The sequence below is a fragment of the Orycteropus afer genome, unplaced genomic scaffold (genome assembly GCF_000298275.1).
Source record: "Orycteropus afer afer isolate SDZICR_OR568_19922 unplaced genomic scaffold, OryAfe1.0 scaffold00082, whole genome shotgun sequence".
NCBI classification, from domain to species: domain Eukaryota; kingdom Metazoa; phylum Chordata; class Mammalia; order Tubulidentata; family Orycteropodidae; genus Orycteropus; species Orycteropus afer.
The window spans coordinates 9,192,843-9,206,237 of record NW_006921669.1 but is presented as its reverse complement, the minus strand read 5'-3'; the positions used below and the strand labels follow the sequence as shown (position 1 = coordinate 9,206,237).

Here is a 13,395-nt window from a genome sequence, read left to right as displayed (position 1 = left end):
AAAAATCAAGTATTTCAGCAAATATTTTTACAAAACACAAATCAGACTAATGGTTTGGTTTGGTAATGGTGATGATAAACATTGTTGGCATTCCTATGTGAAAACTCAATAGGGATATTACAGATGCAGTTGAAAGAAAACTGTCTCTAATACTACTACTCATAACTCTATTTTACACATGTCCAGAAGTTAGTAATTCTTTTTAGTTTGATTTTCACATGTTATAAAAATTCACAGACCAGGAGGACAGATTTTTAGAGTTGGGCAAGGACGCTTGTCAAAGCCAGAACTGGAAGCCAAGCCTTTCAACCTGAACGCAAAGCTCTTGACCTTCTCTCCCGGCACCAAGTGGTTTGAAAACTTGTCTTTAGAAGTAACTTGAAAGTTTTACTGTGCAAAACACTAGTTATGCCATAACGTGAGCTTTGCAATGATTTTTCAAGGTGCATTTGTTTTTGCTGTTGTTGTTAGGTGCCACTGGGTTGCTTCTGACTCAAAGGGACCACATACGTCCACAGAACAAAACACTGCCCAGTCCTACGCCATCCTCACAATGCTATGCTTAGCCCACTGTGCCACCACTGCGTCAATCCATCTCACAGAGGGTCTTTCCTCTTTCTTAGTGACTCTCTACTTTACCAGGCACGATGCCCCTCTCCTGACATGTCAAAGTACATGAGATGAAATCTGGCCATCCTTCCTTCTAAGGAGCATTTTGGCTGTACTTCTTCCAAGACAGATTTGTTTGTTGTTCTGGCAGTCCATGGTATATTCAATATTCTTCATCAACATCATAATTCAAAGGCATCAATTCTCAGAGAAGCTCTGATGGTACAGAGGTTAAGTTATTTGGCTGCGAACCAAAAGGTTGGTGGTTTGAACCCACCAGCTGATTCATGGGAGAAAGATGAGGCAGTCTGCTTCTGTAAAGATTTACAGCCTTGGAAGCCCAGTGGGGGTCACTATGAGTCAGAACGGACTTGATGGCAGTGAGGTTATTATTATCATTTTTTTAATTCTTCTTTGGTCTTTCTTATTTATTGTCTGGCTTTCTCAAGCATATAAACCAGTTGAAAATATGATAGCTTGGGTCAGGTGTGTGTTAGTGACACTCTGCTTTTTTTTTTTAATTTTTTTTTTACGTGTTAAGAGCAGTCTCCTGAAGTAGATTTGCCCAGGCCACCAAAGTATGACAAACTGACACACGAGTGGTGGCCGGGTTCATCAGGATCAGGCCTGAAAATCTGAATTAGCTTTACTCATCAGTGAAGCTAATGTCCCAGTCATCAGTCACGCTCTTTTTCAAAACTGTGAAAAATAATTCCTATATTTATAATCCATTTTCACTGTTTTTTCCCTCCTATTCTTTAATTCTGAGCACAAACATGAGAGTGTAGTTTCATAAATGTTTACCTGTAATTCGAGGCTGAGTACTAGTTATTGTCCAGAGCATTTGGAAGCTGTGCTAACTCTATGGGTGTCACATTCATAGAGGCTACAATTCTCCTTTACTCGTAACACTAACTTGAACCCTGCCACGTGTGACTCAATACATACCACTGTAATTAAAGTCCGCACTTGGCAGATTATTTTGAAAACCTGAACCTTGTGTTACGTTCCTGAGAACATCCTGTGGACAAGGAACTTACGTCAGCTTTCCCTAAGGTGTATAACGTTTCCAAGATCTTGTGATGAAGCAGATACTCCATACACGGCCCCGTCTCTCCAGATTCCCGTTCATTTTCCTCTTGGACCAATATATCTAACATCTGCTCCAGATGTGATGGAATGTTTGTATCTGTCACTGGGGCTTTATCATCTAAATAATAAAAAATATTCATCAAATAATCAAACATTTTTTAACTGTGTATTTATGCTTAAAATATTCTTTATTTCGCTGCTCTTATTTGAACTGAGAGAAAACTGAACTACACACTTCATTGAGGCTTATTACACAAGGTACAACTATCTTTGATAGAAATTAGGCAATGTTTTTGCCATGCTTTTATTCAGAAACTGAGCCAATATTCTGAAATATATTCTATAAACTAATACTCATCCACAGTATCTCAGAAATAAGTCTATTTATATGGGAAGTAGGAACATGACCAGGAAAATTACATGCAACATCGGACTTTGCATATACTTCTAATTTCACGTTTTTGTTTCAATTAGCCAGTTAAGAAGATCTGAACTTTATGCTTCTTTATGTACAAACAGGTTGGCCTTGAACATTAAGCCGAATAACTCAGGATAAAAGGAGAGTCGTCAGCTGCTGTTGTGTAAGCTCCAACTCACGGCAACCCCACGTATAACAGAACACTCCCCAGTCCTGCCCAATATGCAGCTTATACGTTGTGTTTTTGATTGTGGCAACATTAAATTGTAATACTGGTGAAGGAGTAGAAACTGAGTAGCCTTGTGGTAACAAAAAATAATATGTCAATTTACTTTTCAAAACCATTTTCCCCTTGTAATCACAGACTTTACATAAACACTCCAAGAAAGAAGAAATACTCAAACATGCTGTGATTGCAGTTATTTACAGGGCAAAAAGTAGCCGGAATAATTTTTTAAATTGAGAACTGAGTCAACTGGAAATCTGACTTGACAGGAATAAAATTCCAGCTCCCAAGAAGATAAGAGCTAGCTTCTGCTGCTCACCCTCATCATTTCCAAACTAGAAATGCCTTTGCATTTCCATCTGAAGTATCTTTCCTCTCCTTATCCACCTGGAATCTCCCGTTTGTTCTTCAGCCCAGGTCAGATGCTGCCTCTTCCCACTCCTCCCTGACACGCTACCTGAAGGGCTTTTTAATGCATCCCATACTTTACCATAATGCAGACGTGTATTTCCCTACTAGATTGCCTAAAATACTTTAAGGCAAGAATGTACGCATTTTCTGAAAACCACGAAGGGAGGGAGGAGTCACTAACACTAAGAACAGTCATTTCAAAAGGTAGCCTTTCCCAAAAAGCACATCTACAGAGCTCCTGGTTAAACATAAAAATTAAATCAGAAATTATATTTTGCATTTAAAGGTATTTTTTTTTCAGTCTGATTTTTACTTACGGCACAAACATAATAGTTTTTTTAAAGAAAATATCACCTCCGACCCCATCAGCTTGTCAAATCCCCTCCTCGTTTATGTTCCCTTTCAGTTAAATGCCAAGTCCAACCACTTTGCACACCCTCTAGTGTCACCTGCACACTCCTCAGGGGCGTGCTATGTGGCAATGCTACTCTGTTCTCTGCCTCAGAGGTCAGCATAAGGAGGCCCTGGAGCAGACCCAGCCCTGCACTTGTTTTTGTAAATGGCTGCTGCATTCGAACAATGAACACTCAGGCCTTCTTTCATGGGGGCCTGGCTCCTTTGCTCAACAGCACAGTGGAGTGGTTGTAACAGAGGCTATCTGGACCTTTACAGAAAAAGTTTGCCAGCCCCTGTGCTAACTTATTCACATGCCCCCCGTCACTCTCCAGCCTTCCTATTCAGTGAAAACAGAAGAAACTAGAGAAGAATTCCAGCAGACTCCTCCACCACACTTACTCCCCTCCTGTGTCTGCGTCCGTATGTTCTGTTTCCCACCTGATTCTTGTGGATGCACTTGTCCATGTGCCTGTTCAAGGCTACGTCTCCCCTTGCGCATCAGACCGCGTCCTCCCCTGCCTACTTAAGGACACTGCTTGGAAACGGCCTCATCTCAGTCCTGCATCCCTTTCTTGCTCTACTAATCAACTCCCTCCAACTACAAACTAGAATACTGTCCATCTTTAAAAACAAACCGAAAACCTTTCTTGAAGCCCACCTCCCTCAGGCAGTTGCTTTTACACTAACTCCTCAGAAGAGCAGCTGACACACAATCTCTTTGTGTCCCTTGCCCATTTTTTCTTAAACCCACTCAAGTCAGGCTTTTACCCTCCTCCTAGCCATTAAAAGGGCTCTTATCTTATGTAATGAGCTCCTTGTGAATAAATCCAACACCTATTCTTAGTCTTCATTAACTTAACATCAGCATCAGTGACACAATTAATCCTTCTCTCCTCTCTGGCTTCTAGGACACCATTCTCTCTGAGCTCTTCTATCTCAGTGGCCAAAGCACCGACCTTTGCTAGCCTTCTCACTTTTCCAACCTCTCACCATTGTGCCCAAGGGCTCAGTTCTGTTCATCTCCTCTCTTTTATCTATCATCACTCCCTTGCCATTCTCATCCAGTCTCATGGCTACTTACATGCTGATGACTCTCCATTTCAGATCTCTCCTTTTAGACTTTCCCTGAATTACAGATTTCTATTTCCAACTGTCTCTTTGGCATGTTGTTGTTGTTGTTGTTGTTATGTGCGGTCCAGTCAGACCCGACTCATAGCGACCCCTCCTTGGGTTTCCGAGGCAATATCACTTCGGAAGTAGATTGCCCCATCTTCCTTCTGAGGAGTGGCTGGTGGGTTTGAACCGCCAGCCTTCTGGTTAGCAGTCAAGTGCCTTATCCACTATGCTACCAGAGCTTGGCATATCCAATTGGATATGTAATGAGCATACTTAAAATCCCTGTGAAAGCCTGTCTCTCTCGCACTTTCTCCATTATTAGTAAGTGGCTCCTCTCTTTTTCCAATGGCTCAAGCCCCAAACGTTGGCTTTATCCCTCACTTTCATTCTCTCATAACCAAAATTCATTCAATCAACATATCTGCCTTAAAACCACCATTTCTCCCTGCCTCCACCTGGTGCAAGTCACCACTTTCTCTTGCTTAGATCACTGCAAGGGTCCCCTAACTGTTCTACCAGCTACCACCCTGCATTCCATCTATCTAATTTTTTCAGAGAGCCAAAATGACCCTTTAAAAATAGATTCCACCTCTGCTTAAAAACCTCATTTGGCTTCTCATCTCAGAGCAAAAGCCAAATCCCTGTGTGGATCACCCTGTGCCAACCTGCCCTTCTCCTCCCAGTTACCTGTGTGTCTTCATCTCCTACTGCCTTTCACCGTTCACTTACCTCGAGCCACAATGGCTTTCCTATCGTTCCCAGAATACTCCAAGCACCCTGCAAGCTCCTGCCTTGGCGTCTGTGTGCTCAGTCCTTTTCTTGGACAGTCTTCCCGGAGTCCCATCAGGCTTGCTTTCTGTCTCCTTCAGTTGGCAGCTCCTACATTACCTTGTGCAACGAGGCTTTCTCTAACCCCAAATAGCCAATTGTCCTCTCTCTCCATCACATACCTCCTTTCCCCTCATCCTGCTTCGTTTTCTCCTTAACATTTCCCACCTGACACACCACGTATTTCTCTATTGCTTGCCTCCCACCAAGCAAAATATAAACTCCATTAGGAAGGGCAGTATTTGATTGACTGTTCTATTCCTCAGTGTCTAGAAAAATGCCTGGCTCATAGTAGCTGTTCAATAGATAAGTTTTCTATGAATGAATAAATAGATGAATTAAAGGTAAAAGAAATTGTTTATAAACTTAAATATAAAATAACTTTGAAATTTTACACAAAATTTATTTTAATTTGGTATCACTAAATTATAAATATGGAAAATGTTCAATTGGCGAATGTTGTTATAGATATTTTTACAACTTTATTTATTTTAGCATTTCACAAACTTTTGCTTAATTATGTTAGCACTATTTCTTACCTGAAGTCTCTATGTAGTAATGGGTAATTGCCTTCCAGTGATAAACAAAATCTTCTTGTAAAGGAAGAGAAGGTGCAAGCTGCACAAAGACACACACAGACACAACAATTAAGACGATGGCATCAAACGTTTCCCACAAAGTACAACTCCGTATCTGCCTATTATGACGCAAAAGGAGCACAACAGTGTAAGAAGTGGGCTTTACTCTGATTCTGTGCCAGACACCGAACAGAAACTCACCCGTCAAAGCCAGCAAAGTAAAAGGGCCTCATCAAGAAACAGGAAAAACATTTATCAACATAATTAGACCAAACTTTTGGGATTTTTCTCCTCCCCTGAAGTTAGTAACTATATGGCCTTAAAATAATAAATAAAAGATTAAATGAAACCATACACGTATTCTACCACTGAGTTATCAGTAAAATGAAATGATCGATAATTAGGGATCTTTGTACCTGGGACATTGAAATGCGGGGCAGTAAAAAGCTGCTATGTAATTAGTTACACATCACCACTAGTACTAGGTACACATGCCAAAGTCGACTTCATAATCAGACGAAAACTGTCCCCTACTTTAAGTGACATAGGATATAAATCCCCTCTCCTTGAAGTCAGAATTAAAAAACCCACCACCGCTATTTAGTCGTTTCTGATTCACAGTGGCACCACAGGACGGAGCAGAAGTGTCCCACTGGGTTTCCAAGGCTGTGAGTCTTTACAGAAGCAGAATGCCTCATCGTTCTCTGGTAAAGCGGCTGTTGGGTTTGATGCGCCAACCTTTTGGCTGGCAGCTGAATACATTAATCACTGTGCCACGAGAGCTCACTACCAAAGTCTGGATTAGGCAGTGCACACTTTTAGCAAAATAACTATATAAATAAGAAACTACCAATTTAAATTCCACAAAGTAAAAAGCTTTACATTTTAGCTTTGAAATTTACTTCAGAAATTTCAAGGCCAAAATTACATCCCTTCAGCCATTTCATAGCCAACCTACAAGTATTTCAGATGAGTGTTAAATGGATAGAAAAATCTTGTTTTTTCTGGCATGGATCTTTGACATCATTTCCTTTTCCTTAAAAACAGTGAGAGAAAGCAAGAGCTACTCCAGTCCTAGCATTGTGAATAAATTTTTAGTCAGAAAGCACAAAGTTGAGGGGCCTTGGTTAAAATAAGTAGGTTTGTATTCTGAGAAGCTAAGACACGTCAGAGTAACCTTCCACGATCTCTAAGATCATCCAATCAGATGACCTGTGAGAGGTGCCCTCACTCCTGGGCTTCTATCTGTTTCTACCTCTTGGTGATCATAGCAGGCACCTCAGAGTTGGCAACTCTGTCAAAACAATCTCCAGACTATTGACGAAATTATAAATACTAGGCACAGCCATCTAACATGTTTCAATGTGGAAGAGGAAATGTGGTTACGAAAACAAGAGCCCTGACGATTTTTTAGCAATCATCAGCATCTCGATGCTAGCTCTTCTTACATTGGTCTACTTGCACTCCTGGTAACAGCACTAGACTGAAAGAAGGTAAGTTTTCTCCTCTACAAAACAGACGGCTGTGAAATCTGAAAACAACAGACTTTAAGATCTTTAAGAAGGGAGTTAAAACCTCTGAGAGTATGGACTCACTAGAGAACAGGGAGAGAGAAATTACACGTGGAAGGGCTGAGAAAAATGAGGAGGTCAGAATCCAAGCAGTAACTTGAATAATCTACCTGAAATTTTCAGATAAAAAAATTTGTTTTAATGCATCACTTGTTTTTAGAATTCTCTTCTAAGTACATACATTTTCCCTTGTTTTCTGGACCTTGACTGGCTATATACGGAGTCCATGCGTGGGACTAACAGTCAATGCACTGGGCTGCTAACTGAAAGGCTGGAGGTTCAAACCCACCCAGAGGCACCCTGGAGGAAGAGCCAAGCAATTCACCTCTGAATCAGCCCCTGACAATTCTGTGGAGCAGTTCTACCTGGACACACATGGGGACGCTGTGTGTCGCAATCAACTCGATGGCAACTGGTTTCTGTTAGCTTCACGTAGTTCAATGTACTAACAATTGGGACTCATATGAAATTTGTTGTTTTGAGAAATATATCTAGTTTCTTAAGTGTGAATGTGTGATTTGTTATGTTTTTCCAAGGGAATCTCCCGGGTTTATAAAGAGTTGCATCCTTGTTCCAGTTGATTTTACTGGTGGGACTCAATGCTAATTCAAGGGCAAGTTGGTGGACCAGCGGTCTCACAAGATTTGGGTCAGGATTTTTGCTGTGGGTTACAATCAAGTTCAAAGCAAGCTGGTGTTATTTAGTTTGTAAATACCTCTCTCCCAGGAGTTATATTTAAATAAGAAATCTATTTAAGTAGACAGTTCAATAATTGTAAATTGCTAAAAACTTAGGTTAGTAACAATCTTGTTCAACACAAAGATTGCTTTATTTATATAAAACTTTCCAGTAAACCTGACTCTTTCATTACTAATTCTGATTTATTAATTTCCTGTCTTATCATTGTATAAAAACATGAGTTGGTGAAAAAAAGAATTCTGTGAACCAGCAAGATCAAGTTCTAATTTGAATTATTATTATTATTTTTTTATAAGAGATTACATTTAAAAAAATCATATAGTCAGATCTCAACCAAAATGGACACAAATGCATGACGTAGGCATTGCCTTCTCTGGGCAGCCTCACCAAAGCGCCTGCTTAGGAGACAGCCGTCTCCCCCTGCCTGTGGCACTCTCTCCCAGGCCCCAATCCCACTTCCATAAATGTTTCATTATCCATTTCCTCTGCTCCACTGTAAACTCCCTGAGAGCTGGGATTTCATCCTCTTTTTCATCTCAAAATGAAATCTCGGGGTCTAACTGAGTACGGGGCACAATAAGCATTCAGTAATATTGACCGAATAAATAAATGTACGACACATTTACTGAGCAGTTATGCGCCAGGCACAGTGCTACAAAGTTTATACATATCAGAATCTTACAGTCTCATAATAAACTCCCATTCTGCACAAAAAACTCGGATTAAGACGTGAAACAAGTTAACTGGCTTGCCCAAGGAAACACTGCTGGTGATTGGAAATCCAGAGCTGTCTTTCTCCAAAGGATGGCCACCCAAAAGGATTCACACTGGTAATTCAGAGGAAAGCTCATGTTCTAAAAGGCACGTCTGCTTCATGTCTCACGTGTATGGTAAACAGCCCACTCCCAGGTCTTGGACAAATGCCTCTCCCTCCCCCTGACTTTCCTAATACCCCACCCATTTTCTCTGCCCATCCAAAGTGCAGCTCAGGGTCCTCTCCTCCACAGAGCCTCTCTGACCACTAGAGTCCCAATGCTTTCTCCCCTCCTCCTAGAGAACTCACCGGCTAAACCTCTCACCCAAGTGATAATAATGGGTAACGTTTATTGAGCAATGACTATGTCCTGGCTACTTTATATGTATCATCTCATTTTAATATTCATAACAATTCTATGAGCGATGTCTTTCCACTGTACAATGTAGAAACGGAAATGTACGAAGATTAAGGAACTTTTCCAGCACAGAAGTAAGGGTTAAAGGTGGGTCTGGAACCCTGTTCTTTCGGACTTGAGGGCTAGGCCACACTGTTGTATACTTCTTATATGATAATTTAAATTGGGTACTTGTTTTGTCTCCCTAATCACACTGCAGACTCACCAAGGACACAGCTAATAGCTTTTTTCTCTCCTTGCATTATGCTTTTGCTTTCATGGTGGGCTCATAAAACATTTGTTGACTGCTTGAAGTACTGAAGTTAGAGATCACTAATTGGAAAAGAAAACACTATACAGGTAGTCCTGAGATTATGAACCAGTTCCCAAATCTGTCTTTAAGTCAAATTTGTATGTTAATCAGAACAATTAGGTATGGTTGGCATCTAATGTCAGTTAATCAAATATTTGTCTTAGAACATAGTATACAGTGTACCTTCCTATGCATAAAAATCATTAGAGAAACTTCAATATACACTCAAACATCTTTAACATAATGACACAGCAGTAATAATAAGCTTTACGGGGGCTTGTTCCTAACTACAGGTTGTATATTAAGCTGGACGTCCACAACCCAGGGACTGTCTGTATATATTTCATTTGATGCTTTAATTCCCAGGGAAGAACAGATTTTCAAAGAATTGCTGGTTCCAACCAAAAAAAAAAAAAAATCAAAACCAAACCCATTGCTGTCCAGTAGCTTCTGACTCATAGTGACCCCAGTGGACAGAGCAGAACTGCCCAATGGGGTTTCCAAGGCCATGATCTCTAGGGAAGCAGACTGCCATATCTTTCTCCCCCAGAGCTGCTGGAGAGTTTGAACCACCAAAACTTTTGGTTAGCAGCTGAATGCTTTAACCATTGCACTACCTTGTTGTTGTTGTTGTTATGTGCCATCGAGTCGGCCCCGACTCATAGTGACCCCTCCTTGGGTTTCCGAGGCAGTATCACTATGGAAGTAGGATTGCCCAACCTTCCTTCCGAGGAGTGGCTGGTGGGTTTGAACCGCCAGCCGTCTGGTGAGCAGGCAAGTGTCTTAGCCACTATGCTACCAGAGCTCCCTGCACTACCTTAGCGTCTTCAATTACTATTAACTAACTCTCAAGTATAATCTGAGAAAATACTGCATTCAAATTCCAAAAAGTGACTTTCACTGAGTTAATTAGTTAAAACAGGTAAGATTTTCTTCCCTGGCATTGCTCTTTATCGTCTCTGGAGTAAATCTCTCAAGGGCAAAACTGGCTGGAACTGAAGATAAACCAACCGCTGGCAGATTAGCTAGCACCTATGAGGCCCTCGACAAACACTGAAATGTTCTAAAAGGAAGATGTTATATTTATTCTTTGGCAAAGCTGTGCTAAAATGATCCAGTCCAACCTCCAAATGCAACAGAGGCCTAACTGCAGACTCATCACACGTGGAACTGGCTACCAGAAGAGCTGCATTTCATAAACGCCTACTGGCTACTATTGCCAAGCATTTTTGTACTGATAGAAGACATGTCATTCCTGGAAAAGGGTGGCAGCAGTTCACATTACGGTTCATGTTTTTGGGCAAGGTGTGAATTTCTTTCAGAAACTAAAAACAGTCTGTCAGCTTAATGACATATGAATACTTAATAGTGAGGAGAAACTACAGATTCAACAATAAAGGAAATTCTACAGTTAAACTTCACTTATATCAACATGCAGCATTTGATCAACTAAAAAAAAAAATTGAAGGCTAATCCAAATGAATAAGAAAATAAATAACAGCAAAATGGTTGGGAAGATATTACTCTGCAGACCCCACTAAAGACACAATTGTTAAATAAAGGCCATGTAATTGACCAGGTACAGGATTCTCTTTCCTCTGGTTGAATCCTGAAAATGAAGTTAATTAGAATATTGCATTGGGTGAATAGATACGGAAATTAAAAGTAGAGAGAAAAGTGAATGAAATGAAAAAAAAAAAACAAGCAAATGAATAAATAGAACTGAGTACCTGGAAACCAATGTTGGGCTATGAAAGCATTCTTCAAATACCACAAGGATGGATTAGTTATCACTACATGCTAGTTAATTTCCAGGAAAGAAATCAGGACATCAAAAAATGTTCATGCGATTTAATATCCTGTCAGGTAAACTGGCTCCAAACAGATACAAGCAGTACCTTTCTTAGCAAAATGCCTTCCCTCCTAGAGCCAGGTGAACATCATCCATTCTAACCCTTTCTAACTTCAGTAAAGCAAAGAACCTGGGTATTACAAAGCCAGCCTGGCAATTTATATGGATAATTGGGCAGATGATAATGTATACAATTATGAAAAGATAAAGAGGACAAAAAGCACAGGCCTCAGGACAAAAATAAGTCTTTACTAACAGGGCTGGAAAGCCATCTTTTCTAAGTACTTATTTTCTAAGTACTTATTTCTGTAAATGTCAGCCTGACAGGTTAAGAATATAGACAATGTAAGACATTTTTATTCCCAATTATTTCAGTATTAAGCTACATTCAATGTTAAAAATCTAGTGATTCTTGGTATTTAAATGAATGAATATGACAAAATGTAAATGTCATTCTTTTTACAAATTGTTGTTAAATTCTTTTACCATAAAGAAGCTGCCACGTAACTGACATGCACTGGCAAGTAAGGAAAACTAACTTGTGTCTTCAAGTCTAAAACTGTCATCTCCCTCACGTTTAATATGGTTTTTCATTCATGAAAACTTTGGCTTTCTTGATGTGATACAGGTTTTCTCAACAGTCTGTAGGCGAGCTACAGTTATTTTTAAACGTTTCCCCAAATCTTTATATTACAATTGTAATTAAACAATTGGATTAAAATTTTGACTTCGTTACTGAAATAGAAAAAGTCTCCCTTTGTCACCTGGCCATAAAAATCGTTCTATTGTGATTAAAAGAAAAAAAAAAAAAGTTGAGAGGGTTTTAAAGTGCCATACCACATAACCTGGACATGGAAAGACAATGCATGTGAAAAATTAGCAAAGTAATCGCTTCTTGGCAGGATGTATTTTTTAATTGGGGCAACCCTCCCAGAGTAAAGGAAGGCCATTAGCCCGCTCTTACTATGAAAGCTGCACAAGACATTCTTTTTTGACTTCTCTTGTATTAGTGGTCTGTTAGGATATTCGGGCAATGTAACGTCTCTCTAGGCTGGTGTCTAAAATCCTCAAAAGACGGTACAACTGTACGGTAAACGAAGACACTCCAGGAGGGCAGAGGGCGAGAGGAAACAGACGGGCTCTGCGCCCCGAGAGCTTGGATGCTGTTTACACCCTTCTCGATCCCACCCTCCCTCCAAACGCCTATTGCGGATCAATCAAGTCCAGCCGAGTTCGGCCGCAAGGCCTGCAAAAGGTAGCAATATTATGAACCCGGCTCGGGTCAGCTGCTAGCTTGCTAGAGTCGTTCCGTTGCAAGATCACCTCCCCCTCAAAACAATACAAAACAAAATAATCAAACCAAGCCCAAGCAGTGTTTGGTCGTTTCTTTTGTCTTGGGCCAAGCTGGCCACTTTTCTTTTTTTTCTTCCCGGAGGTTAACGGTTAGGGAGCCCTGGGGAGAGCCGTGCGGCCCCGCCAGGTGCCGGGCTGGAGTAATGAGCTGTCCACCGACCCCGGGCCGTGAGGGACGGTCCTCCCGGGCGCCCCCGTCCACCCCCTCCCGGAGGGAAGGGATCCAGGCCGGCCCGGGGCAGGAGGAAAGGCGGGGGCCTGCTCAGACCCAGGCCAAGGCCTCGGCGCCCCCGTCGTGTCCCGGGACGCCTGCCCAGGGCCTTGTCCGTTCGTGGGGCTGGGGCCGCCAAGGCCGAGCCGACACTGCCGGCTCTCCCCGGGCCGTCAAGGAACGTAGGCCGCCACCATCCCCGGCCTCGCGTGCGTCCGCAGCCCGGGGCCTTACCGCCTCCACGGCGTGCTGCAAGATGGAGGTGAACTTAGAGAACATCCTGTCCCGGGACTGCAGCAGCCGCTCCCGCGACGACCTGGAGAGCTCCTCGATCCGCCGCCGCCGCCCCTGCTGCGGCTGCCGGAGCCGCTCCAGAGTGAAGGCCGGTACGGGACGGAGAGGACGAGCAGAGGGCCGAGGCGGGGCCCAGCCCGGCCGCTTCAGGTGTGTGCGGGCGGCGCGGCGGCTCCACGGGCGCTGGGACGCGGCGGTCGGCGGGGAAGGCGCTCGGCGCCGACTCGGGACCCCGCGAAACTCCGGCTCCGGCTCCGGCTCCGGCTCGGACACGGTG

At 42.2% G+C, this 13,395-nt stretch overlaps 1 protein-coding gene across 1 annotated transcript in view; it reads right to left on the bottom strand.

Moving 5' to 3' along the window:
* Positions 1-13,103, bottom strand: part of FHIP2A (FHF complex subunit HOOK interacting protein 2A) — a 35,725-nt gene extending 22,622 nt beyond the window's left edge. Inside the window, 3 exon segments of the mRNA XM_042781045.1 lie at positions 1,650-1,819; positions 5,636-5,714; positions 13,059-13,103. Of these exon segments, the coding sequence (XP_042636979.1) occupies positions 1,650-1,819; positions 5,636-5,714; positions 13,059-13,103 (294 nt within the window).
* Between the last annotated feature and the right edge of the window lie 292 nt (positions 13,104-13,395).